General features: G+C 35.0%; 1 protein-coding gene across 1 annotated transcript; it reads left to right on the top strand.

Annotated features, from left to right (window-relative positions):
• The first annotated feature begins 24,102 nt into the window (after positions 1 to 24,102).
• On the top strand, positions 24,103 to 24,698 carry LOC131075988 (uncharacterized). The gene has a single exon (XM_058013002.2). It carries the CDS (start codon positions 24,103 to 24,105, stop codon positions 24,613 to 24,615), a length of 513 nt encoding a protein of 170 aa, XP_057868985.2. The 3' UTR covers positions 24,616 to 24,698.
• The last annotated feature ends 269 nt before the right edge of the window (positions 24,699 to 24,967 follow it).

Raw genomic sequence — 24,967 nt, 5'->3', positions numbered from 1 at the left:
TTCTGATATGGTAGCCATGTTTCTCAAGGTCAATGGTACCACCGAATAGAGGAGGATATCTAAGGGTAAAGTTCATCCTCTGTTTGATAGTCATTTACAGGATGATGAAAACCCACCTTCTTCTGTCTGTTGCTTGTCAAAACCCGTGTCAACAGTAGCAATGGGTGGCAGGAAACAAAGAAGACAATGTAAATTGGAGACCATTTATGAGGGTTCATAGTACAAGATGTATATTACAAATTTATCCTCTCCCATTCAGCTCTTGTTCTTTTGAAAAAAGTAAAGCTGATATCAAAATGTAGCATTTTTAAATCATAACTTGGTTTTGTATAATGTTATGGATCATGCAGTGTGATCTGAAATGTCGATGGAAAAGAGATTTTACACAATCTAATTCATAAATGGCTGATTTCAATCATATGAATTGTGGAGACTTAATGTCTACAGATACTTTTTACTATTTATCAAATGGATAGGTCTACAAAATTTGTAGAATGCATTCATTGGTTGGAGGGGGAGCTTTATTATATTTAAAATTTTATGGAGATAATTGTAGGATATGTGATTTCACAAATTATCTTTGACAATGCAGATGTTAAAATTCTTCTATTCTATGATAAAAAAACAAACACAAAATTATAAAATAATATATTTCAGATTTTGTTGAATTGAATATAAAACAGGGGGAAAAAAAGTGTTGTAATCAAAACAGAGCCATTAAAGAATCAAAATAAAGAGCAATTAGAACAAAAAATTCTATATTTTCATCAAGATAATTTTATTCTCTACATGTCATATTTTGACTGTATTGTAAGAATTTTTAGCATTGCAACATTATTCTCTCTCTCTTTTTTTTTTTACTAAATAGAACAATATCCTATAGAAAAACAGGGAACATTCTAGCTCACGTTTCTCAATGGATGATCAATTAACACAGTCGGTGCACATATAACTCACATTTACTGAATGCATCTATTTCTTAGCTATGCAATGACTTAATTCTTATTATATTTAAAATTTAAAAGAAAGTAATTCAACCATTTAGATTAATTTTGTTTAGTGAAGAAGTAAACAAATAAATTGGTGGAGTTTTAGGTTTTTAACAATAATATATTTTAACAAAAAAACTTCCTTGCTCTGTAACTTTCCCGCTCTCTCTATTTGAATTTTCATGCCCCCTGAAGGAGGTGGGGGCAAGGGGCCTCTGCCTGTTGATCCTCTGCTAGTTAATCTGGTACTAAACAATGATGTTGTGAAGTCCATTGATTTGGCCACCAGTCATGTGGAAGGTGTTGGGATGTCGACTGCTTTGTCCAACATGCATGCAGATGTTGTGGATACTCATTCCCGTTCGAAGGATGTTCAAACCTCCTTTGCTCTGGGTGCAGAACAAGATGCTTCACCTCCTAATGAGGTGGCTAGTGAGCTACCCAAAAGTGATGCCTCTTCCAAGGGTTGGAAGAATGTTGTGATAGGAAATACCTAGGCAATTGGGGAACCACTCCTGACCCTAGAATATGTTCATACTGAGGAAGGGACTGCTATTATATTGTCAAACAAGGTAGTTGACAAGATAATGTCTTCAATGACATTCACATTGGTGGGCAAGTTCTTCTACTTTAGACCTTCGATTGATATGGTGAGAAAATGGGCTGCTACTAAATGGAAACTCAAAGGGAGTGTCACTATTAGTGCTATCTCGGGAGTGTTATTCCTATTCAAATTTACTTCAGAGAAAGATATGGTTATGATCCTTTCTAGGTACTGGACCTATGGCAAACATCATCTCTCCCTTTGCAAATGGAAGCCGAGATTTGACCCTGTTGCGGATCTCAACAAATCTTCTCTAGTTTGGGTTCACATGTCGGGGTTGCCCTTGGAGTTCTGGGATGAGATGATTTTCCGTTGGATTGCCAACACCTTTGGTCATTTTGTGGCGGTAGATGAAGTGACCAGAACCAAATCTAGGCTAGTCTTTGCTCATTTTTGTGTTTTGGTTACAATTAATAAGAACTTGCCAAATTTTACTATCCTCAAATATAAGTTGGGGAGATGGACTCAAGCTATTGTCTATGAGAATGCTACAACCTTTTTCCAGAGATGCTCTAAATTTGGCCATGTTATTTTCGACTGCAAAATGATGCTTGAGCAGCCCCAAAAGCATATGGAAATTTCCTCCTCCTCTCAAACTCTCCCTAAGAGTACCCCCACCCCTGGCTCTGCTAAGGCCACTAAGCCTTCATCTTTTGATGATCCCCTCACTGATGGGGAATACCCATTTACTAATGCGCTCATTAAACTGATGGAAACTCTTGTGAAAAACCTGCAAAACCCTAGTCCTTAGGAATTGGTTGTTCCTAATCCCCTTGTTCCTCCAGAGGTACCCACCCTTGAGGAAGGGGAGATGTCCAATAGATGGGAGACTCCTACGAGAAAGATTGTGGCTTCTCTCCCCTCTACGCCTATCATTAGTATTCATAAGGTCACAGATGGCTTGGAGACCGCCTCCCTCCTACGGGGAAGATTTTGGGTCCCTTCTCTCCTGGGGTTTCATCCAGCTATACTACAGCTCCTCCTAATGATGGTTGGATCACGCAAAGGAGAAAAACTAGGAATATGAAATCTGATGAAGATAATGTGAACAACTTGGCTAGGAGCCTCAAATTGGATGTGGGTCAAGACCCACAGGGCAAACCATCGCAGAGAGACTCACCAGGCATAAAGAAGTGGTGAGAGAAATTGCATGTGGGAGGCAAAGGACCCTGGACTCTACAACTAAGCCAAAGAAATGAAGATCCTTTCTTGGAACATCAGAGGGATAAATAGCCCTCAAAAGAAATTTGCAATTAGAAACAATATCATGGATAATAGGATTGATATTGTATTGATACAGGAAGTTAAAATGATTAATATTTCTTTTAAACTTATTGCTAATAAATTATTGTCGGGAGCAGATTTTTTAATTAGTAATGCCACTGGGGCACTAGAGGTTTGGTTATGATGTGGATTGCACTCAGATTCAAGGGTAGGACTGTTCACTCTTTTGACAATCTTCTTGTTGCTAGGATTGAATCCTCTTGGGAGTCCTGGTTGATAGCTAATGTGTATGCCCCCAATTCGAAGTTAGGTTGGAGTGTTCTCTAGAGGGAATTGTCTACTTTCATGGATGGTATGAAGGAGGATTTTTGGATTGTGGCGGAGGGCTTTAACACCCCCCTCTTTCCTTTAGAAAAGTTGGGGGGTTTGGATGATTATTCTGACAGTATGGCTGACGATGCTAATTTCATTAGCTCCAATGCTTTAATGGATATTGAGTTGAGAGGATAGAAATTTACTTGGTTGAATAATAGGAAAGAAACTCATCTTATCCAAGTTAAGCTTGACCACTTTCTAATCTTAGCTAATTGGGAAGCAAGGTCTAATGCTACTTTGCATGCTCTGTCGAGAACAATCTCTAATCACAATCCCATTCCATTTAAGTGCTCTGCTCATCCTAGGAAAGGGAGAATCTCGTTCAGATATGAGATTATGTGGACTCAACACTCATAATTTAGAGATTGCATTCAAAACTGGTGGAGCACTCCTATTCAAGGAAAAACTATGTTTAGGGTGGCCCAAAAACTTGATATTATCAGAAGGAATGTCAGAGGATGGAACAGGTTAACCTTTGGAAATATTTTCAATAAAAAGAAGGAAATTGCCAACAAGCTAAATGACCTTCAACTTAGAATGATGTAGGGGGGTCTCTAGGAGTCCACACACAAGGAGGAGGACCTAGTCAGAAGGAAATGGAGAGACATCTCTAATTAGGAAGAAGTTTACTAGAAGCAAAGATTGAGAATCCAATGGCTTAAGGAGGGGGACCGAAATTCAGCTTTCTTCCACAGGTCGACCTCCACTCATAGAAGAAGGAACTTAATTTCTGGACTATGGGATGATCAAAATCAGCTCATTGAAGATGATGACCATATTGGTTCCCTTGCCACCAATTATTTTGCCACCCTCCTCTTGGCTGACCACTCGCTATAGGATGATAACAGTGAGAACCTCTTGCTTCGATGCATTCCTTGCACCTTGGATGATCATGCCAATTCTACCATATTAGCCCCAGTTACTGATGATGAGGTTAGGGTTGTGGTCTTCTCTATGAATTCTTTTAAAGCCCTTGGACCTAGCGGCTTGCCCCTGACCTTCTTTCAAGAATTCTGGGACATCGTTTGTATTGATTTCATTTTGGCTGCAAAGGGCTTCTTCATGATAGGTAAAATCCTCAAGAAACTAAATGCCACCTTTATAGCTCTCATTCCCAAAACCTCTAATCCCATCCATCTCACCCATTTCAGACCCATTAGCCTTTGTAATACAATGTACAAAATCTTGTCTAAGATACTTGTTAATAGAATAAAATCCTTCCTGGACAACCTCATCAACCCCTCTCAGAAAGGTTTTGTTTCGAGTAGGCAAATCTTGGATGTTGTCATCACTATGCATGAACTGTTGCACACCATTAATAGGAGAAAACAACCCTCCATGCCTTTCAAACTTGATATTTCCAAAGCCTATGATAGGGTGAGTTGGGAATTCCTATTTAAAATTTTAAGAAAATGGGGTGTTGTGATAGACTTATCAATCTAATAAAGCAATGCATCACCACTATTAAGTATTCTATTCTTGTTAATGGTTGTCTGAGTGAATTTTTTACTGCTTCTAGAGGCATTAGACAAGGGGGCCACTTTCCCCCTATCTCTTTATTATATTTGTTGAGGCGTTAGGGAAAAATTTTACTAAAATGATTGAGGAGGGATTACTAAAAGGAATCAAACCTACCTCCACCATCCCCTGGTTCCCCTATAGTAGTTTTTTGATGACACCATCCTCTTTGGGCCAACTTCACTGATGGAGGCCAAGATTTGGAAAAAATTCTTGGATAACTATGCCAAAGCTTTAGGTCAACATGTCAATTTTGAGAACAGTGCTATATATTTTTTTGATACTCCTCCCAACCTTCAGGATAAGATCTGGAGGGTTCTTGGGGGTCAGCATGTTTCCCTTCCTAGGACCTACCTTGGCCTTCCCTTGATGGTAGAAGAAGTCTCTAGCACGTTCTGGAATTCGATCTTGGAAAGAATCCAGAAGAAACTGGCTGGATGGAAAGGGAAGCTTCTTAGCAGTGCTAGAAAACTTCAGTTGTTAGCTACTTTCTTACATGGGATCCTTGTTTACTTCCTATCTCTCTTTAAAATCTCAGGTTGCATGGCGGACAGGCTGGAGAGAATTCAGAGAACTTTCCTTTGGACAAGGATGGAAGAGAAGAAGAGATTAGCCTTGGCTGGTTGGAACAAGGTCTGTACTCCTAAATCTTGGGGAGGTCTTGGCATAAGGATAATATCAAATTTCAAGAAGGCTCTTTTGACAAAGATTGGGTGAAGACTTGCCTGCACAAATGCTGACTGATGCACAATAATGGAGGCAAAATATCTGCAGAACCAAGAATTTCACAAACTTTTGGTCCACCATGGGGTTCCTGCTGGATCTAGAATTTGGTCCAACATTCTAAAAATCAGAGGGATTGTTCATAATGGATTAAGATGGTTGATGGGTAATGGAAACAAAATATGATTCTGGGAGGTTGCTTGGCTTTTGGATAAGCTACTCCAAGGATTGCACCCCTTCAGGGATCTGAATAATTGTGCTAAGAACTTCTTTGGACAATTGGTTAAAGACTACTGGGGGCCTAATTATGTATGGAAAGAAATCAAAAGTTGTTGTAATGGTTGACCCCATCTACATAATGTTTCTAATGAACTTCAAAGGCTTTTAAGAGACTTCATGAATTCCCTTTTTAGTAGGGAGGATAGGCTCATCTGGAGACTTAATCATGGAGGTGATTTCACTATGAAGTTTGCCTACTTGTCCCTATTGTACCCCACAGATCATCCCAATCTTTGGGAAAAAGTTTGGAATCAACAACTTATGCCCAAAGTTAATTTTTTCTGGTGGATTTCTTTACATAATAAAGCCCTCACATAGGACAATTTGGTGAAGCGAGGGTTTCATTTTCCCAACTGTTGCATCCTTTGTAAATAGGGAGAAGAAAGCATCCCCCGCCTGTTTCTCCATTGCACTTTTTCTAGATCTCTTTGGGATCTTGTCTTTCAGCGATGCGGGGTTTCCTGAGTCATGGATAAGGATGTAGGCCAATTTGTGCTTTCCTGGAAATGCCCCTCACCTAATCCCTTTATATCTCAACTCTGGGAAAAAAATGCTCCTCATTTGGTTTGGTGCATCTGGAAAGAGAGAAACAACAAAAAAAATCAAGAAAAGGAAGGCTTAGCCACTCAAGTCTTTAGGAGCTTCCTTCATCTCCTCTTTGATAACCTTTGTGTCACTAAGGTCAAAAGCCCCCCTGTCCTCCCTCTCCATTTGATTATGAAATGGCAAGAATTTGGAATCTCTCGGGCACCTTTGCTATTTTTGACAACAGTAAAATCATCATAAGAAGGAATACTAAATGCCCCCCCCCTTTGCAGGGATGATGTAAACTTAATTTTGATGGTTCTACCAACCCTACTTTAGGTATTGCTTTTACCGGGAACTTGAATGTTTGTAGTTCCAACTTGGTTGAGGGAATGTCTCTTTTGTGGGTTCTTAAGATTACCCTGACTATTGGTTTGAGAAGAGTTGTTATTGAAGGAGACTCCAAGCTCATCATCGATTTTGTTATAGGAAGAAGCAGGATCAACTAGTCCATTGATGGGGTCATTAAAGACATCCAATTATTACTTTTGGGTTTGGATGCTTATCACATTGATCACGTCTACAGGGAAGACAACTCTGTTGTAGATGCTATGGCTACTATGGGTGCCCAATTGGTGGGTTGGAGGTGCTGGAGGAAGGCTGACTCTTTATCGGATCAAGTTAATGATCTACTAAGGAGAGAAAATAATATAATTAATAACCATGCCTAGTAGCCCTATTGTTTGCTTAAGGAAATCCGCTCTTCGTTCAAAAGGGAGATGGAAGGATTTTTTGAATTTGAACACCAATGGTTGCCTTTCTTTTGGTCTGATGGGGATTTTCATCGACACTTACCTTTTTTGTCATAGACTAATGTGGTACAATGTTGTTTATTTGTGTGGCCTTCCTGTCCTGGTGGACTTGACCTGCCATATGGGGACTGGTATGAAGTTTTTCCTTAATGGTCTTGATGCGGTGGTGGAGGTGAGTTGGAACTCTGGATGTTGGCCACCATACATGGAGGGGTCAATTTCCAACCACCATTGGTCTGTTTTCAAATTTCCTCATCCCTTCCTTCGATGGTTTTACATGCCAGGAGATGACCTTAAAATAATTATGGGGAATGATTCCTTAAGTATGAGGAGTATTTTTTTAATCATAAAAAATTCTTCCATTGGATATGATTGGCGGTGTATAGGGATTCATGGGAGCCACATCAAAATTTTCTTGTCATTTCTCTCACCTGAGACAGATGGAAAAGACTTTGCATTAATTATCTCGTTAAGGGCAATAATTTGTTAAACTGTTGGCTTTCTTGGCAAGTTAAATTTTATGTGAAACTAGCCATTTCTTTTCACAGTGATAGTGGAATTCTTAATACCTATACCAAAACCAAGTGTTTGAGGTGTCTGAACAACAACATCATGGGTGGAGAGAGAGTTCGTTATGAGCTAGACAAACCGGATGATTTCAAGAATGACCCGTAAGTGTGGCATTACTACAAGGAGGGGAGAATTGATACTTATTTAGAATGCCTCAAAGGCCATGATGGGAAACTCTCAGTGCAATTCACGACTTCCTAGAGCAACAGACAAGTTCAAATGGGAAGCATTACTTTTGAGGTGACGAAAGAGGTTATAGCTCAGGACACGAGCCTGTCTATGACGAGGCATATGTGGAAGAGAAATAGCCATGTCGCTATAACTGATTCTCTGAATAAATTATTCAAAGATAAGGAGCTTCCTTTTTAGTGTCAGAGTAGTTATACAAGAGAAAACCTTCTCGAACCATGGGACAAAATCTACCTCATGATCATGAAGTATTTCACGTTGGAGGGAAAGTATGAGGTTTGTTTTCTCTATCACATGCCTCTATTAAATCACTTTAGATAGTAATAGAATTTGTCTCCCGCATTTTATTTTTCATTCCTTGGAGAATTTGGTTTGGGAGGCAAGGGACCCCAAAAATGAGAGCAAAAATCTCCTTCCCCTGCATCAGGGGCTAATTTTTAGGCTTTATTCTATGCATCTTTCCCTCTGCCTGCCCCCTAATGTGTTACCCCTTCAATTTTCTGCTCTAGCCATACATCATCTCTCCCCCCTTCTGATAACATGCAATTCCAACTCTACCATCTTATTGCTAGCATGAACCTTAGATCCCCCCCTCCAAATCTTGTTTCTATCATGGAGATTGGAACCCTGGTGGTTCATTCCACGCTCTCAATCCCAAAGGATAAAAAGGCCCCTTCAAAAGGAAAAGACAAATCTACTAGGAAATAGAAACACATTATTGTTGTTTACAACTTTGATGACTCAAAGAGTGAGGAAATTCCTGCTAAGAGTTCTATGAAAGATGATGGAAGGAAGAGGTCCCATAGGATTGCATCTAAGGCTACCAAAAAAAAGAGAAAGAGAAGAATGGACGATGAAGAGGAGGAGGAGATCCCTAAGGAAATTGATCTTGGGATGGATGAAGAGGACAAGGAGGATTCCAAAGGTGAATTTGATACCTTTCTAACCCCACCTAATACCTTTGATTTGAACCCTAATTATGTGATGGGGGACGCTCCAGGGGAAGAATTGGTCTTTGAAGTAGTGGATGATGAGGGAGATGGCAAGTGTATAAATGAAAAGGAGGACCATGTGCAAAGGTGGATGTGCCCCACCCTAACAGTGAAAAGGAGGACCGTGCACAACAGGTGGTTGTGCCCCACTACTCGGCCATCTGGAGAAGATATTAACACTCTATCTAGGGAACTGCAAAGTACAAGGGACGTGCTCAGAGAAGTGATTGATGAAATGAAGAGAATTTCAGAGGAGGCTAGGACCATTAAGTAGAAACACAAGGTGTTGGACAAGAAAATCACGGGCATTGCCAGGGTGAGCTTGAGAATCATGCACAGTTCGACAACTACCTTATGTGCCCTCCAAGACAGGATGCTTGAGGACGATGATGCTGACAAGGAAAAGATTAGGGACCTTTTCAAATTACTCACAGAGGATTGGGAGGGTGTCATTAGACAAGCGAGCATTTGGAAGCCCTAGTTGTTTTCCTAGGTGTAAGGCTGGGGGTTAGTTTTGTTTTGAAGTCTCAGGGGTCCCCTGTTTTTTTTGAACTTGCTACTATAGTTTTGGTTAATTTGCTTGGTTTTATGTACTGTTATTTTAATGCCTTCAGGTTGTGGACTTTTAGGGTTAGCTCCCTTGTAAAGCTGTTTTTCATAATTAAAAAAAAAAAAAATTTAAAATTTGTTAGAATCAAATATTAACTATATATGTTTTGTTATTGAATATGGAAAAGTTATAAAAGGAAAAAAATGACAGAAAAGAGTGATACATTGAAGTATAGTCATAGAAGAATAAAATTAGAGAACTAATATTATCAAAAAAATTCTTAAAAAGTAGTTTACTACAAAATATATATATTTTTAAATTTTTGTAAAGAGAATGGAATCTAAAAGTAGTTTACTACAAGATATATATCACAATCAAACCGTGTTTCTTAAAAAGAATAGAACAATCATAGAAATGGCTAGAAACATATTTGGATTTAAAAATAACATGTTGTGTATCTTTAAAATTAATTTCCTATTAAAAATGAAAGATACAAAACTGAAGGAAGCATGTAGCAACAAGAAAGATAGTGTGTCACAATTGATATTTTCCATGTGTCAAATGATAAGATGAAGAAATTGGATAGTAAAGGGAATATAGGTGCATTTCTTGGTTACAATTGATAATAAAAAAATATGAGTTGTTTAATCAATTATAAAACATAGATTATATAATAAGAAGAGAAGTAAAATTTGATTAAAAAAAAGGAGAATAAGACTAGAAAGGCAAACCATTACAAATTTGAAAATGATGTGAACTAGAGAATTTTTATATTTTGTGTGTGGATTTTAAATATATTATTTTAAGTTTAAAAACTTGTGCCATTTTAAAAATATTTTTAATGTCTTTTTTTTACTTTGTAATATATTTAATGAACATGACATTTATTCTACAACAAATAATGTTTACTAGAAATAAGATGAAATCATAAGTTTTTAAACACATATCACTAACATTAATATCTAGTGAATCATACTCATTCATAATTTTTGTTGCATATTATTTTATTAATTTTTAATCCATTTTTATTGTAATTTGAATATTTTAATTTTACTAAAAGAGGGGTAAAAATTCATTCAACAGAAAGAGAGATACAAAGAAACAAGGGCCAACACTATCTTTATCCACTAAGTGATCCAACATTTGAGACAATTCTAGAGCTAATTGTGCCCTATCCACAATATTCCAACCCTGCATTTGTTTAGAAGCCCATTTGGTTAGATAATTTGTTACTCCATTCCACTCCCTAGGAATGTGAATAAAAGTAACAGAGTCCAAGAAGCCACATAGCCAAAGAATTTGATGAATCACCAAAGCTAAGTGCTAATTGACATCATCTAGCCGCTACTCATTCAACAAAGTCACCACCACCTGAGAGTTAGATTCAAAAAGAATCTGTTGTCAGCCAAGAACACAAGAACCCTCCACCACATACAAAATGGTGAGAGCCTCCATGAGATTATTGGTATGAAGACCACTATAAATTGAAAAATTAAATTGAACATCTCCAGAGCTATCACATCCTACTTTGTTGATTCCAGCATGACCCCGATTCCCCCAAGAAGAACCATCAGTGTGAATTTTTTAAAACTCCTAGAGGAGGAGGAATCCAATGACCCTCCCGATTGAGCTTCCGCATTGGATGTCTACACCTATTCCTCATGATTTGCCTAGCACTCCACACCCCAGGAGAAGGAACATCTCCTGGAGAGGAAAATTGAACCGCTTACAGATATCCACCTCTTTAGGATCCACATCTCCAACAAAGTCATAGTTTTCCAAGACAATTTCATGAAGAGAATGAACAATTTCCCCCCACAAGTGACGAAGAACTAGCCGAACATCATAAAAAATCCTACGATTCCTCTCCAACCAAAGATGCTAGATGATGAAAGTAGGCCCAAGAACCCAGGCAATATGAAGAAAATACATAAACAAACATCCTAAATGTACCTTTATGTGAAAAAATCTTTATGTTTCATAAAAAACCTATGTTCACTAAAAAATAAAAAAATATCATACTCAAATAAAATATATTATAAATATACTTTTCAAAAGCTTACACTAAGACTTTCAATCTCACAAAATCTCATGACACAATAATTTTCTTTGACACTACATTTTTTAACTTGTAAAACTAATATAGAATAACAAATCAAAGATTTAGAGATCAAAATAAATTTATAAAAATAAACGACAATGAAAATCAAATTATAAAATAAGATTAAGAACTAAATTTAACAATAATATAATATTTATAAATTTATTATTACATAAAAATATCCTCAACAAAATACAAGCAATCATAAAATATATTTGTAAAGTTGACCCTAAATCTCTTTTTCAATTTGTTATAATATACTTGTAGACAAATTTTAAGCCAACTATAATATATAACATAATCCAATTAGGAGATATTTGCATTCTATTTATCCTAAACAACACCCCTAAAATAAAATAAATCGGTTATTACATTACATTTTAATATTGACATCACATGTAGGCATATTAAATTTTTCTCCATCATTTTCAACCATCTTTTTTACCTCTTTTTTCTTTTGACTTTTTTTCATATGCCGTACTCAATAAGTAATTTGTTACCATTTTCAAACAACCAAAGCTTTCATCAAATTTGGAAAAAGAAAAACTTTATAAAATATGCCAAATATGTCAAATAGAATGACATCTTTATACTTCTAGTCCATCATTTTCAACCATCTTTTTTACCTCTTTTTTCTTTTGACTTTTTTTCATATGCCGTACTCAATAAGTAATTTGTTACCATTTTCAAACAACCAAAGCTTTCATCAAATTTGGAAAAAGAAAAACTTTATAAAATATGCCAAATATGTCAAATAGAATGACATCTTTATACTTCTACAATATTGAATATTTTTGATTTTATAATAAAATTATGATCTAAAATTATTTTTTAAAATATAGGTGGTATGAGATCATGCTTCTAAGTTAGATTAATAAAATTAGGAGAATTTAAAAATGTGATTTCAAAAACAACAAAAATAATAAAAAAATAAGAGTATGATCTTGTAAGAGACAAAATTTTATTGACAATAAATAAGATAATAACAGATAGAAAATGATGAAAAACAACAAAAATAATAAAAAAACAAGAATATGATCTTACAAGATAATTTATTTTATTAACAATAGATAAGATAAAAAGAGAGCAAATAATGAGATTTTTAATGAAAATTTTGAAGTTTAATCTAATAAAAGAAATGGTATCTTGTGAGGAAGTTCATTATATTATTATGATTATTTTGATGAGTGTCTTATACTACTTTGTATGATTATAATATTTCACAAATTAAAAAAAAAAGCGTGAATGGAAAGTGTCACACCCCAAAGTCTACATAAGGTAAAGCCTCAATCAACAAATCTTAAGAGACAAAAGACATGGCCATTAAGTGACATGAGTTAAACCACTAGTAGGAGGTAGACAACAATTATCCAACTTTCTCTAAACATTAGTAGGGATTAGGTTATCAAGAAAAAATTCCCATCTACTGGTCACACTCTCTTTGTTTACTTTTTTAGCAAGGGGTTGAGTATCACAAACAAGAGAAATGGCCAAAGAAAGATGAAGAAAGTTTCCAAATTTCAGCTATTTAGGGGCCTCATGGTCACATGGCTCATCAAATTTTGAAGGCATACAAGATGCTTAAGATGAACCTAGAGTACTTTGGTACATAGTCTTTCTTGAAGTGGGCTAGGATGCATGTGACTAAGTCATTTCCACCATGTGTATTCTAACTGTGTCCATGTTAATGCCCATGCAGAGGGGAGTGACCCTTGGTAGAGGGAGGAATTGATCATAATCCAACGATTTTACATAAGGCATTAACACAATTGTCAAAAAGCACCTATAGACGGGCCACTTCAAGTGTCACTTGATTTGGTTGCACTTGAATTTGCACAAAATATCAGATTAAATCATAACCATGGTATAGAGTGAGAAGTGTCTATCAATAGAACAACTAGAGAAGATAACAAACTTTCTATCTTTCCAAATGCTAATAAGAAATTCACCTATGAAACATGCCAAATTTGGGTGAGTTTGATAGAAAACTTCAGCCAATCTCCCAAAAGAATCATATTCCATGAAAAAGGCCTAGGCCTAAATGGCCTAAAGAAATATTTATGAATTCAATTCCAAGTAGCTTGGGCTCTAGGACAAAACTAAAATAGTTTCTTGAAGTCTCATTTTTTTCCATAGAATGGGTAGCAAGGATTGACAATGAATAGTTGAGTTAACATGTTACCCACAACAAGAGCTTGATAGAGGAAAATGCACAATCTAGCTCAAGGATGCTAGCTAAATAGTCTAGAATTTTTTATGCCAAGAGCCTAGATAAGATTCGATTAGTCATCTATGATTCAATTTTGAAGCCATATTAAGCCATGGAGAAATACAAGTATATACCTTAAATGATTTGCAACTACAAATTTACATATCTAGCTACCATTTGAATCTTTCCACCAAGGTCAAATAAAAGATCAAGTAAAGTATTGATTCCCTTATGATAGAGTTTCAAAGCACACATCCAGGGTATCTTAGTGTGAGGGAAATCTTGATAATAATGAGGTCAATCTTGAGTAATACTTCTTGTTATTCTTTTTCTTTAGGTTGTTTGGCTACCAGTTGGTTGCAAAGTCCCTTCAAAATCTATTTTACATTGTAATAAGAAAATTGTAAATTATAATTAATCCCACATAAAAACTTAATAATAAATAAAATGTACAATAAAAACTATTAAAAAATATCCATTCACTGGATATTGGTATTACTAATCTATGTTAAGAAAATTTATAATTTTGTCATTTTTGTAAAAACGAGTCGTGTTATGAAATAAATGTCACCTTTTTAAAATAAAGTTAACTATATATAAAAAACAAGTTTTTAAAACTTATGTTAAAAAATTTATAAACTATTTTTAATTTGTTTTAAAGATGCATATTTAGAATTGAAACAGAAAATCTCAAACATCGCTAGATCACATCGTCTCCAAATTCTTAACAATTTAGTTACCATAGATGATAGAAGGTGAAAATTTGGTTAAGAATGTTAATTTTTATATCCCACTTTGGCTAAAAAGTTAGAGACACTATTGTGGGATCAACAAATAATTAAATAAATATAATTAGCTAGCAGATAAATCAACCTAGATAATATAATTGGGATAGATAGTTAAAATTTACATGTGTGAAAATAAGTTGTTTATGTTGGATTTGATTGTTGAACCACATAGCCCATTGAAATCACTTGTAACCAAAACACTTATCACAAATAAAAATGTTAATTTGAATTGTGACAATTTACAATAATGAACCTTATAATAAGGAAAAAGAAAAAAGTAACCCTAGATGAAACCTTGGGTGAGGATTAAATTTGATTATGAAAATTGTCCCCATCCTATGCTTCAAGACAAAAAGCTCATCACCTAATAATAAAAAAACACTTACCTAAGTTTAGCTGAAGTATGATAAATTGAAAATGAGACCTAATTAATTAGACGATTTTTCTTATTTTACTAAATACAACTTAGGGAAAAGCTAAAACTATAATGATTAATGCATGGATGGATGCATAGATGTATCTTGAATACAAGGCTTGATGAGGTAACCCATGTACAAATAAATAAATCTCTCATAATTAGAGAAAAGGGAAAAAAACATATATGAAAAAAACACTCTACAAAAAAGAGAAAAATGATATAAATACATGTAATAATAAAAGTAGGAAAGGAGGACTTGATATGACTCACCAAAGACTACTTCTATCACATATGTACAATGATGCCCCCTAATAGGAGATAGAAGATGTGACTATGAATCCTTCTATAAAGAAGTAGCACCCATGCTAATGATGAAAGCATAAAAACACCACCCACGTCCAACAAACAATATTTTCCCATGTGGAAGAAATAGATCCATTTTGATAGGTGAAGTCATTCCCATAAGTTTGATGAATAGAGAACCCAAATCCAAATGTTGTAATCAAGTGGCGTTGATCTAGAATCTTATGAAGATTGATGTAGAACTAGCTTCAAAGATAATGATAATGATAATGGGATAAGAGTGATGATGGGGCTTGCATGGAAGAGGAATTGAATGTCCTCAAAAAAATTCTCAAAATCTACAATATGAGATTACCCAAACAAGGATGATATGTGTAATAGATACAAATGCCAAGTAGCTATGTTTGGAAAAGGATGAATGTCCTACTAAATTAAATCAATAAGGGCTATGGATGTAGCAATACTAATCTCATCAAGAACAATAAAAGATGAACATAGGATATCAATATGAGTGGGAGGAAGGAGATAAGTCTCTAAACCATTGAAATGTAAGACTGTGATATACTCAATCTCCTCTAAAGTATCATCATCAAAAAGTATGAAATTTGTGTTACCAAGGGGAATGAGATAATATATTGTAGGATCCTCTAAAATTGGAGAGATATGAGGGTCTCTATAGATCTCCCAAAGTTTGGTCGAAAGTGCACAAGGGCAATCAATATTCAATAGAATACACATAGTGTCAAGATTAACACTAGAACAATTCAATCCTATTGCTTGATTATTTACCCATGTTGATCTACTCCCTAGTGTGTCTATAATGATAAGGAAAAATATTAATCCACCTAGATGTGTCAAGATATCAATTATGTCAAGAGATATTATTATCCTTTTCTAGGATTACCATAGAAGGGTGAATAGAAAATTTTGTGATACATCCTCAAATGATAAAATCAAAGATCAATAAACCTCAATGCATATAGATCAACTAAAATAAAGTCATCTCATATAAATAGGATAATTTTAGGTGCCAAAATATTTGCAATTGACTAGAATATGAAATAGTGACAAACTAAATAAAAAATAGTTGGAAAGATTCTTGAAAAAGTGCATGGATAGCTAATAAAAGCTCTAAAATACCTTTCCAACATCACAAACATCATGAAAATTGGAGATACATGAAAAAAGTTATGAGCTCAAGAGATAAAAATAAAGATCTAACTTTGATAGATGATAAATTGTACCAGTAGAAAAATATGATAACGAGACCTACGCCACTAGAAATCATATAGAACTATTTTTTTTAAAATGTCCCATTTGCTAATTTTTGACTTTGTATGCTCAAGTTATGTCAAAAATAATAAAATAGCCCCTTTGATATAAAATTAGATTTTGAGACTAGGTGAGGGTATTATCCTGATGTTAAGATATGATAGCAATTTGTTGGCCAATATATTTCTTTTATTGCTAAATAATCCATTTATGTTGGTATATTTACTGTAAATTCCATAACTATTGATTAGGCTCAAAATTGTCAAACATCATGTATGGAAGATCATGTAAATCAAATTGGAAACTATTTTCAAAGATTAGGAGGCTCTTTTTGACATTTTGGTCATGGTTGTGGTGAGATTAGTTCAGATTTTGATACTCTATTTGTTGATAAGTAAGGCTTATCACCAATTGGGAAATTGGTAAGATCTTAGCCTTTAGTAGCCATGAGGCTCTTTCCAACTACCTCCATTTGCCAATAAAAAATAAGAATTGGCTGAAAAAATTCTATCAATGAAGAGTTTTCTAGAAACCTCATGAAAAATGTTGTGAATTCTTATTTATTTCAAGGAATTTGGTACCTATACGATGGTGGTAGAAATGGAAGTTTGAGCATGGCTTATACGACCCCATGTGGTATATGAATTTCATACACTACTATTTTTTTTTACCAAAAAAAATTGTCAATATTTTTTAGAATTTGACTTAAGTGTTTAGACAAGCATTTTTAGGATTTTTGGACGTTTTGGACACAACATCATGAAGTCCATTTTGTTCAAGGATGCACTAATTTTGTTCTCAAGTTTGAATCTCTTGCTAAAAGAAGAGGAAGCCACATATTTGGTGCTTTGATACCATGTTGGAGTTGATTATTGAAGACCATAGCTCCCAAAATTCACCAACAACCAAAACATCTATCACAATATCATAAAAAACTTGAAATAATGAATCCTTATAATAAGGAAAAAACTTAACAAAAATCATAGATGAAACCTTAGGTGAAGATTGAATTAGATCATAAAAAGTGTCCTCATCCTATGCTTTGAGACAAAAAGCTCATGCCCTATGAATAAAAGAACATATGTCCAAGTTTACTTTAAGCACGATAAAATAAAAATGGGACCTAATTAATAATCAATTAATTGATTGATTAGGTGATTTTTTTTATTTTACTCTAATAATGCAGGTTCACTTAGCTCTATGATTGATTATGGATAAATGTTGTTGAGGATTTTCTAAAACAATTTTTCATATTTAGAAAGCTAATTGCCTTGATTTGATGAATGTCTTAGTTTAAACCGCTATAGAAAATGAAGCAAGTGAAATTTAAGCCCCACAAATTTATAGCAATTGTTGTAAAACTAATTATCTGTTTACAATTTATTTGAGTCACTTGGAAGTAATCTAACATAAAACGTGTAGAAGTATTTGTTTTGGCTTTCACCTCCTAGAAATTTAAATCTATCAAGGTGGCCTATCTAAAGATATCATTAAGGAGCTTGCCAACATGTTAGGTGAACAAGTTAGAACTCATGCGGGAAACCCGTTGGTGGATCAAATTAATGATGATCAAAGAGATGTGAAGACAACATTCAAAAACATTTAGATAGAATAGATGATGATGCAAATTTGATTCTTTTAATGCTATTTAGAGTTGAAGCCTGCTTTAGCAATCCACCATATGAAATTAAGTTTATAATGAATGTCTTTAAATACCATGAATATCAACATGTTAAATGAAATGTATGTTAGGTTGGATCATAATGACTAGTAGAAAGGGGAAGAAAAGTTTGAATTTGAATTTGAATTTGAGGATTTAGGATTTGAGGATCATTCTTGTACTCATTAAGATAGATTTTGATCCATCTAAAGTCACATGAAAATTATTTGCACGGATAAGGAGGTGATCTTGAGATAGGGAACAAATATATGGAAATTAATACCAATGAAAATGAAATAGGAATGGATAGATAACAAATGCATACAATTTGTACAAAAAAGATTGAAATGGATATGGACATAGATGAACCTATGCTCAAGCCATACCTAATAGAAGAGAATGCCACTGGTTGATATATTATTACACTAATACATTCTCATCATGTTGGCCACAAAACTAAATGCAAATAAAGTATATACTAATTTCACTATTACAATTATATTATTCCCAATTAAAGGCAAACCCACAACCCAAACCTAACACAAGAGAATGTAATCTTTTAATATATTATTACATCAATACATTCTCATCAATGTGGGTACAACACTAAATGGAAAATGACACATTGAATGTATACATATAATTCTCCCATTGTGATCTAGAGGTTGTAATGCCCCGCCAGGAAACCTCGAAGGGATAAGCCAAAATACAAGAATAGAGTGCAATAATTTTTATTTTTTTAAAAAAAGTTACACCACACTAAGATACAACAAGATATCAAAGATTCAGATTACATAGCGGAAGACATCAACTAACACCTAAAGAGTTTCCCAACGAGATTACTTAATTTTCACAATTCACTTAACTCACACAATTAATCCAATAAGCTAATTATCTAATAACGAGATAATTCTTAATCAGGATAATTTCCTTCAGAAGATGGAAATATAAAACACAAGCAAAGATTCATCCATTAAGATCGATTCATAATCTTCATTCAAGCTTTTCATTAAAATACAAGCCATACATCTAATATTCTAACACACTAGAATTTCATCAAAAACATATAAGATCTTCTCAAGCATACTTAATTTCCTTAACAACAACTGAATATATTCCATTACTCTAAGAACATTCTTCCATATTCCAATTTATTGCATTTAAAAGGCGATTGCATACATACATCTACGATAAATCTCATCTAAACCACTTATGCATTCGATCAAAAAGGCATTCAAGAAAGGACTGCATAAAAGCATTTAAAGTTAATTCCATCTTATCCACTTATACGTTCTAACATAAGCTATTCATACATGATAAAGTTGAATAAGGGAAACATAAGAGAATAACACCACATAACACCATAATGATCTCGGAGTTCACCCTTGAAGGGCTACATCTCCGGGTCTGCTCAACTGCAAGACTCCGCTGATAATTAATAAAGTTAAGAATACATGAGGTTACACCATTACAATCCGGCCAACAAGGCGAAATATAACAATATACAAACGACCACATCGGTCAATTAATACATAAACGATCCCTGAAAAGAAAAGGATCTAGCTGAACATAATCAAAGCTAAAACAAAGGTCCATTGGAGCATCCACAAAACTGAGTCATCACCACCCAAGGTCTAACGTGAAACTAGGTACTCACAAGGGCAAGGACAATAGGACGACTGACAAAAGTGCTCCTAACAGGACAAAACGACAACACACTAGTGAACGTAGGGACAAGTGTCATCACACAACCTGGTATGGTTACCATGGCAAGTCTTCATAGGTCCTGGCCCCATACACTGGGTTACCCTGGCAACCTAATCCGAGCTTCCGGCCCATCCAAGCCTCATGTGGACCCACACATCCCCTCGTGAAGACAAGGATGATGGTTTGCCATTTCAGGCCTTCTCACAGCATGTCGGGTCTGTGTTAGCACTCGTCCCATGTGTGAGGCACATTATCTTACTTAGAGATTACATTCTAATCTACTGATAGGTTATCACTTATTAGACTCACTTTCGACGGGTTACCCAGCAGCCACTTTGGGCGCGGCCCCCAATCGAAAGCCACTTTCCCATACGACACTAGACTAAACTCAGACGAACTCAAAAACCAAGGAATAGACATGGTCAGACGAACGGAGTTCAAGATGGAGAAATCCACCATTTGGTCAAACATGACTTCATACGAGGTGCACTGACAGATGGTACTCAAACTTGAGACCTGACCGACTAAGGTCAACCACGAATCAACATTCGACACCCACATAAAGGATATGACCAAATACGACACCACCACAAAACAATGGTCAACTCGGGACCGAGGACTGATACAGGTACCCCAAATCATTCCATACGACAGGGTCCTAACAAACAAAGCATGACTTGCCATTACATAAGCAAAAGCGAATACATAAATTAAACTCGCATAGGTAATATTCAACAGATACAATCTTTCCGAATTGATCTAAACATTAAAAGTCGATCAAGCTTTCTACATGAGCTATAAGAGATTGCAGTTATCTACTTCATTTAAATACAGGTTGTTCTTGATTTTCTAACTCTCTAAGGTTCATTGCATCGAACATACAAAAATACGCCATAACGAGTTCTTTAACCAATTTCACTAGAATATAATTTAAACACCCATTAACCAATTAAATTAAGATATTTAATCTTCAATTAAAACATCATTGACGTACTGGTTTAAAATAAATCCTACACATTTGTCTTTTCCAGAACCAATTTACACTATACAGATCAAGGAATTATACATATCTAGGGAAGCCAAATAAAGAAAATCCATTCCCAGATTAACAAAATGTTTCCTTGAGCATATAAAGAAAATTACAAAAATTAACTATTAATAAATGAATATATTTAATAATCCGCGATTGATTAAATATAATCAAATTAATAATTAATACAAAAGAGACAAATTAAGTATTTAATTACCAAAATACGCATTAAAACAAGATGAGTTTGAATATTAACTATTGTATATTTTTTTTTTAAAACATTATACAATAAATTAATAACCAATCATACTTGAATTTTTTTTTTACTTAAATGCCAATATTTAATAATCAAAACTTAATTAAAATATTAAACATTAAATAATATTAAAATATTATATGCATTTTTTTTTTTGAATAAAAAAAATACATAAAAAAAAAACATTTTTAAAAACTAATTTAAAAAAAAACACCATTTAACATGGGGGGGCGGCGAAGGCCGGGCCCACCTCCCAACGTGGGGGTTGGGCGAGCCAAACCCCAGCCGTAGGCGAATCCCGCGCGGGCGGCGCCACTACGGTGGACGCAGGTTCCGCGGTGCCCTGCGGCCACCGCGGCCCCTGCGGCCACCGCAGTGCGCCTGCGACCACCGCGGGCAGCACACAGGTGCGGGAATACAAGGGAAAGGGGGAGGAGGAGGTAGGTAGAGCTCCGCTCCCCGCCCTCCAACCCCAAACACAAGTTTTCATATTTTTTTTTTAAAAAAAAAAACACAGTTCGAAACCTAAAAGAAAACGCCACACCAAAATTTGTTTAAAATTTTGATTTAGTTTGAATCTCAGGTTTAAAGAAGAAATATGCTTTGGTATCATCTCATTTTTTTATGGGTATTCATTTCTTCATACACAAATGGGTTTTAACACCCAAAATAGATTAAGAACCATCAAAACTCCAAATAAATTTATTTTTATTTAAGAAAAACCAGACATGGCAACAAAAAGAACCATTTTAACACAATGGTTTATCTATGTAATTTTCTTGAAGAACACAAGCTAAAAGCATAGTTCTAAACCCCCAATTCCAAATTTCAATCTGATAACAATTTTAAAAAGATTGGATTTTGACAACAAGCAATTTCATTCAACAACAGACTATTTCCATGGCAACAAGGGAGGCAAAGAAGGTAATTCCTACCTCCATACGCATTCCTGGAAGAACTGAAGGAGAGCCCACCTGCCAGATCCAGAAAATCTCCTTCTTCCCAAAACCCCCAAATTTCATCCAAAAAAACTTTTTCCAACAAAAATATTTTCCAAAAATATCCATCCTCAAAATTTCCCAAAATTTTAGGTTATAAGGGAGAGTTGACCAAAATTCCATTTTTGGAATTAAAATTTTTATTTAAAAATAATTCTCAAAATTAATTCTTTTCTAACTATTACAATAAATTAAATTGCTTTCCAATTCAAAATCGATTTTCTCACTCAACTGAAATTTAACCTTTCTATATCAAATGCCAAAAGATTAAATTAATTCTATTGCAATTAAATACAAAACTTTCTCTTTCAACAGCATATACAAAATGCATTTAATATTTAAATTAACTATTTAATTGAACTTACTCCCAATTTAAAACGAGCAATCCAATATCAACGAAAATCGCATAACGAAATCCCGATTAATCTAGTCCATTAATCTTCAATGCACAAACACATATATAATCAAAATAATTACTAAGGACTAATTAATCAATTTAACCATACACACCAAGCACGCAAACCGAGAAGGTCAACCAAACAGACGACTCGCAAACCCGAACAAAAAAAGGGATTACTGACGGCAACTGACGATGCTCACTTGAGCACGACTAAGGTCAACTAGGGTCTTACGACCACCTAATCCAACTCTAAGGATAAAAGAGGTACACTCAAACCTGCAAATTCAGGTGAAGACGAACCTCGCACTCATGCGGCGTTGTACCTGAAATCTCCTGCAACCAAGAGTCATACATGCATATATATATAAACTTAATGAAAGCGTTAGCTCGATATTAATACCACGAAATAGGAACACTAAACAACTGCATACAACTAGTGTGAAAACCACATCAACAGCTATGCATTAAATCAAACATCTGACTATAATCATTGTATTAAGATAAACTAACCAAGATTAGAAATTGATTAGGGCAGGGGTACTACAGAGGTGGTAATAGATAGTTTGTTATTGTTTTATGTGATGGATTCTATTTCATGTGTGATATGGTAGGTAACACAAGGCACCTCTAATCACTTGGAGTTGAGGCTAGAGACATGATCAACTCAACTAGACTATGGATATAGAGGTGTCTATATAGATATTAGAGTCTCACAATGGATAGACATAGGGCACTTGTAGACCACCCCCTATCTATATATGAGAAGGATGGTTCTATCATATATTTCCAATTGGTTAGGTTATATAACCCTTATGTGCTTTGTGCCCTATATATCTTTATATAGGCATTTTGTTTATCCTATAAGCTATACCATAGCAAACCGCATAGATGCCTAGGACATAGTGAACTCCATACCACACTCAAGTTTAGAATTAGATGTGCATAGGACTAGGGAGAGATGCAACTAATATATATAGTCCAATTTTGTTGGCATGACATAAATAGATATTGGTGGGTACCTCTATAAAATATTCCTTCTCCTTATCAAAGTTCATATATTATTATGGTTTGGGTTGGATCTAGTCTATTTCATAGGGTGAAGGGTCCACTTATCTATATATGGCATATGAAGGTACTTAAACATCAATATTATGTGGTCAAGCAATTAATAATGATTTTAAATCTCGATCATACTAAAAAATAGTAAATATTTGTCGTATTGTTATTGACCAAATTCATCTTTGACCATTAAATTGGATGATATACCCTATAAACCCTATCATAAATACTAAGAGTAACAACTCTATACCCTATCCATTTGAGGTGGGTGGTAGTCCAACCCCCTAGGGATATACGTTACTTTCAGGGTTTCTTGCTAGTCGCCCCACATAAAGATAGGGCTATGCAAATCAAAGTCCTATTTTTTGGACATCAGAAAACCTTCACTGACACACAACTAACTACTTTTGTGGTTGTGATTCTCTGGCTCATCTCTTTATAATAATAAAGAGTGGGGTTTCTTTTATACGTGCAAGGAAAAGTCATTCTTGAGAGATCTATCCCATGTTATAGGAGAGTTTTTTAAGCTGACAAAAACATAATATTGGAATATGGGTATTTGCATTTCTTCACAGTCCAATGAATCCCAACCCACTGCAAATCTGATACTGATGGATGGAAGAATCGAGGTATTTTCTGAGCCTCTTAAATGTAAGGAGATTCTGCAACAATATCCAGGCCACTTTATCTGCAGTTCAGATGGGCTTTATATAGGAAGAAAGATATTTGATGTTCTTGAAGAGGCTGATCAGCTGCAAGTTGGGCAGCTCTATTTTCTTCTTCCAATCCATAAATTGGAGTATGTGCTCACAGACTCAGACATGGCTGCTCTGCTCTTGAAAGCTAATTCTGCAGTCAGACTGGTGAAAAGAAGCACCCAAAAAGTGCACCCTTTGTTTGATGTTCATTTGGATAGTACAGAGGAAAGTCAGGAATTGTCATGGGCAGAGGAATCCTGCAGGGTTAATTTTTGTTTGTCATCCAAGAAGTCTGTTTCAGCTGCCCCACAAGTGGGTAAAAACCAGTGGTACTCAAAATTGGAGACAATCATGGAGGATGTGTGATTACAAACTCTACAATTATCATCATCTATGCAATATGGTATCTGGTGGTTTGGAATACTGTAGTTAAAGTACATGTTGGTTGTTTAAGGAGGAGCTCAAATCCCAAAAGTTTCTCAGGTTTCTAATTGAGTACAACCCACCAGTTGTTAACAAACAGTATTATATCTCTTAATGGAGGTTTGAATGTTTGCGATTTGAGTTTTTGGATTCGATTGTGTAATTTTTTTCGTCAATGTTTCAAATCATATTCTGATATTCTCTTTCTCTACCTTATTATCCTGAGGATGAATCATAGAATACGATACAGTCAAGTCAAGAAGCTCAAATTGCATCGACATAAACTGTGGAAATC

Source organism: Cryptomeria japonica, chromosome 9, assembly GCF_030272615.1.
Source record: "Cryptomeria japonica chromosome 9, Sugi_1.0, whole genome shotgun sequence".
NCBI classification, from domain to species: domain Eukaryota; kingdom Viridiplantae; phylum Streptophyta; class Pinopsida; order Cupressales; family Cupressaceae; genus Cryptomeria; species Cryptomeria japonica.
Note: the sequence above shows the minus strand (reverse complement) of the source record. Positions and strands in the feature narration are given on the sequence as shown.

Excerpts from the sequence above, each read along its gene's own strand:
- LOC131075988 (XM_058013002.2), top strand. The coding sequence starts at position 24,103 with ATGGGTATTTGCATTTCTTCACAGTCCAATGAATCCCAACCCACTGCA.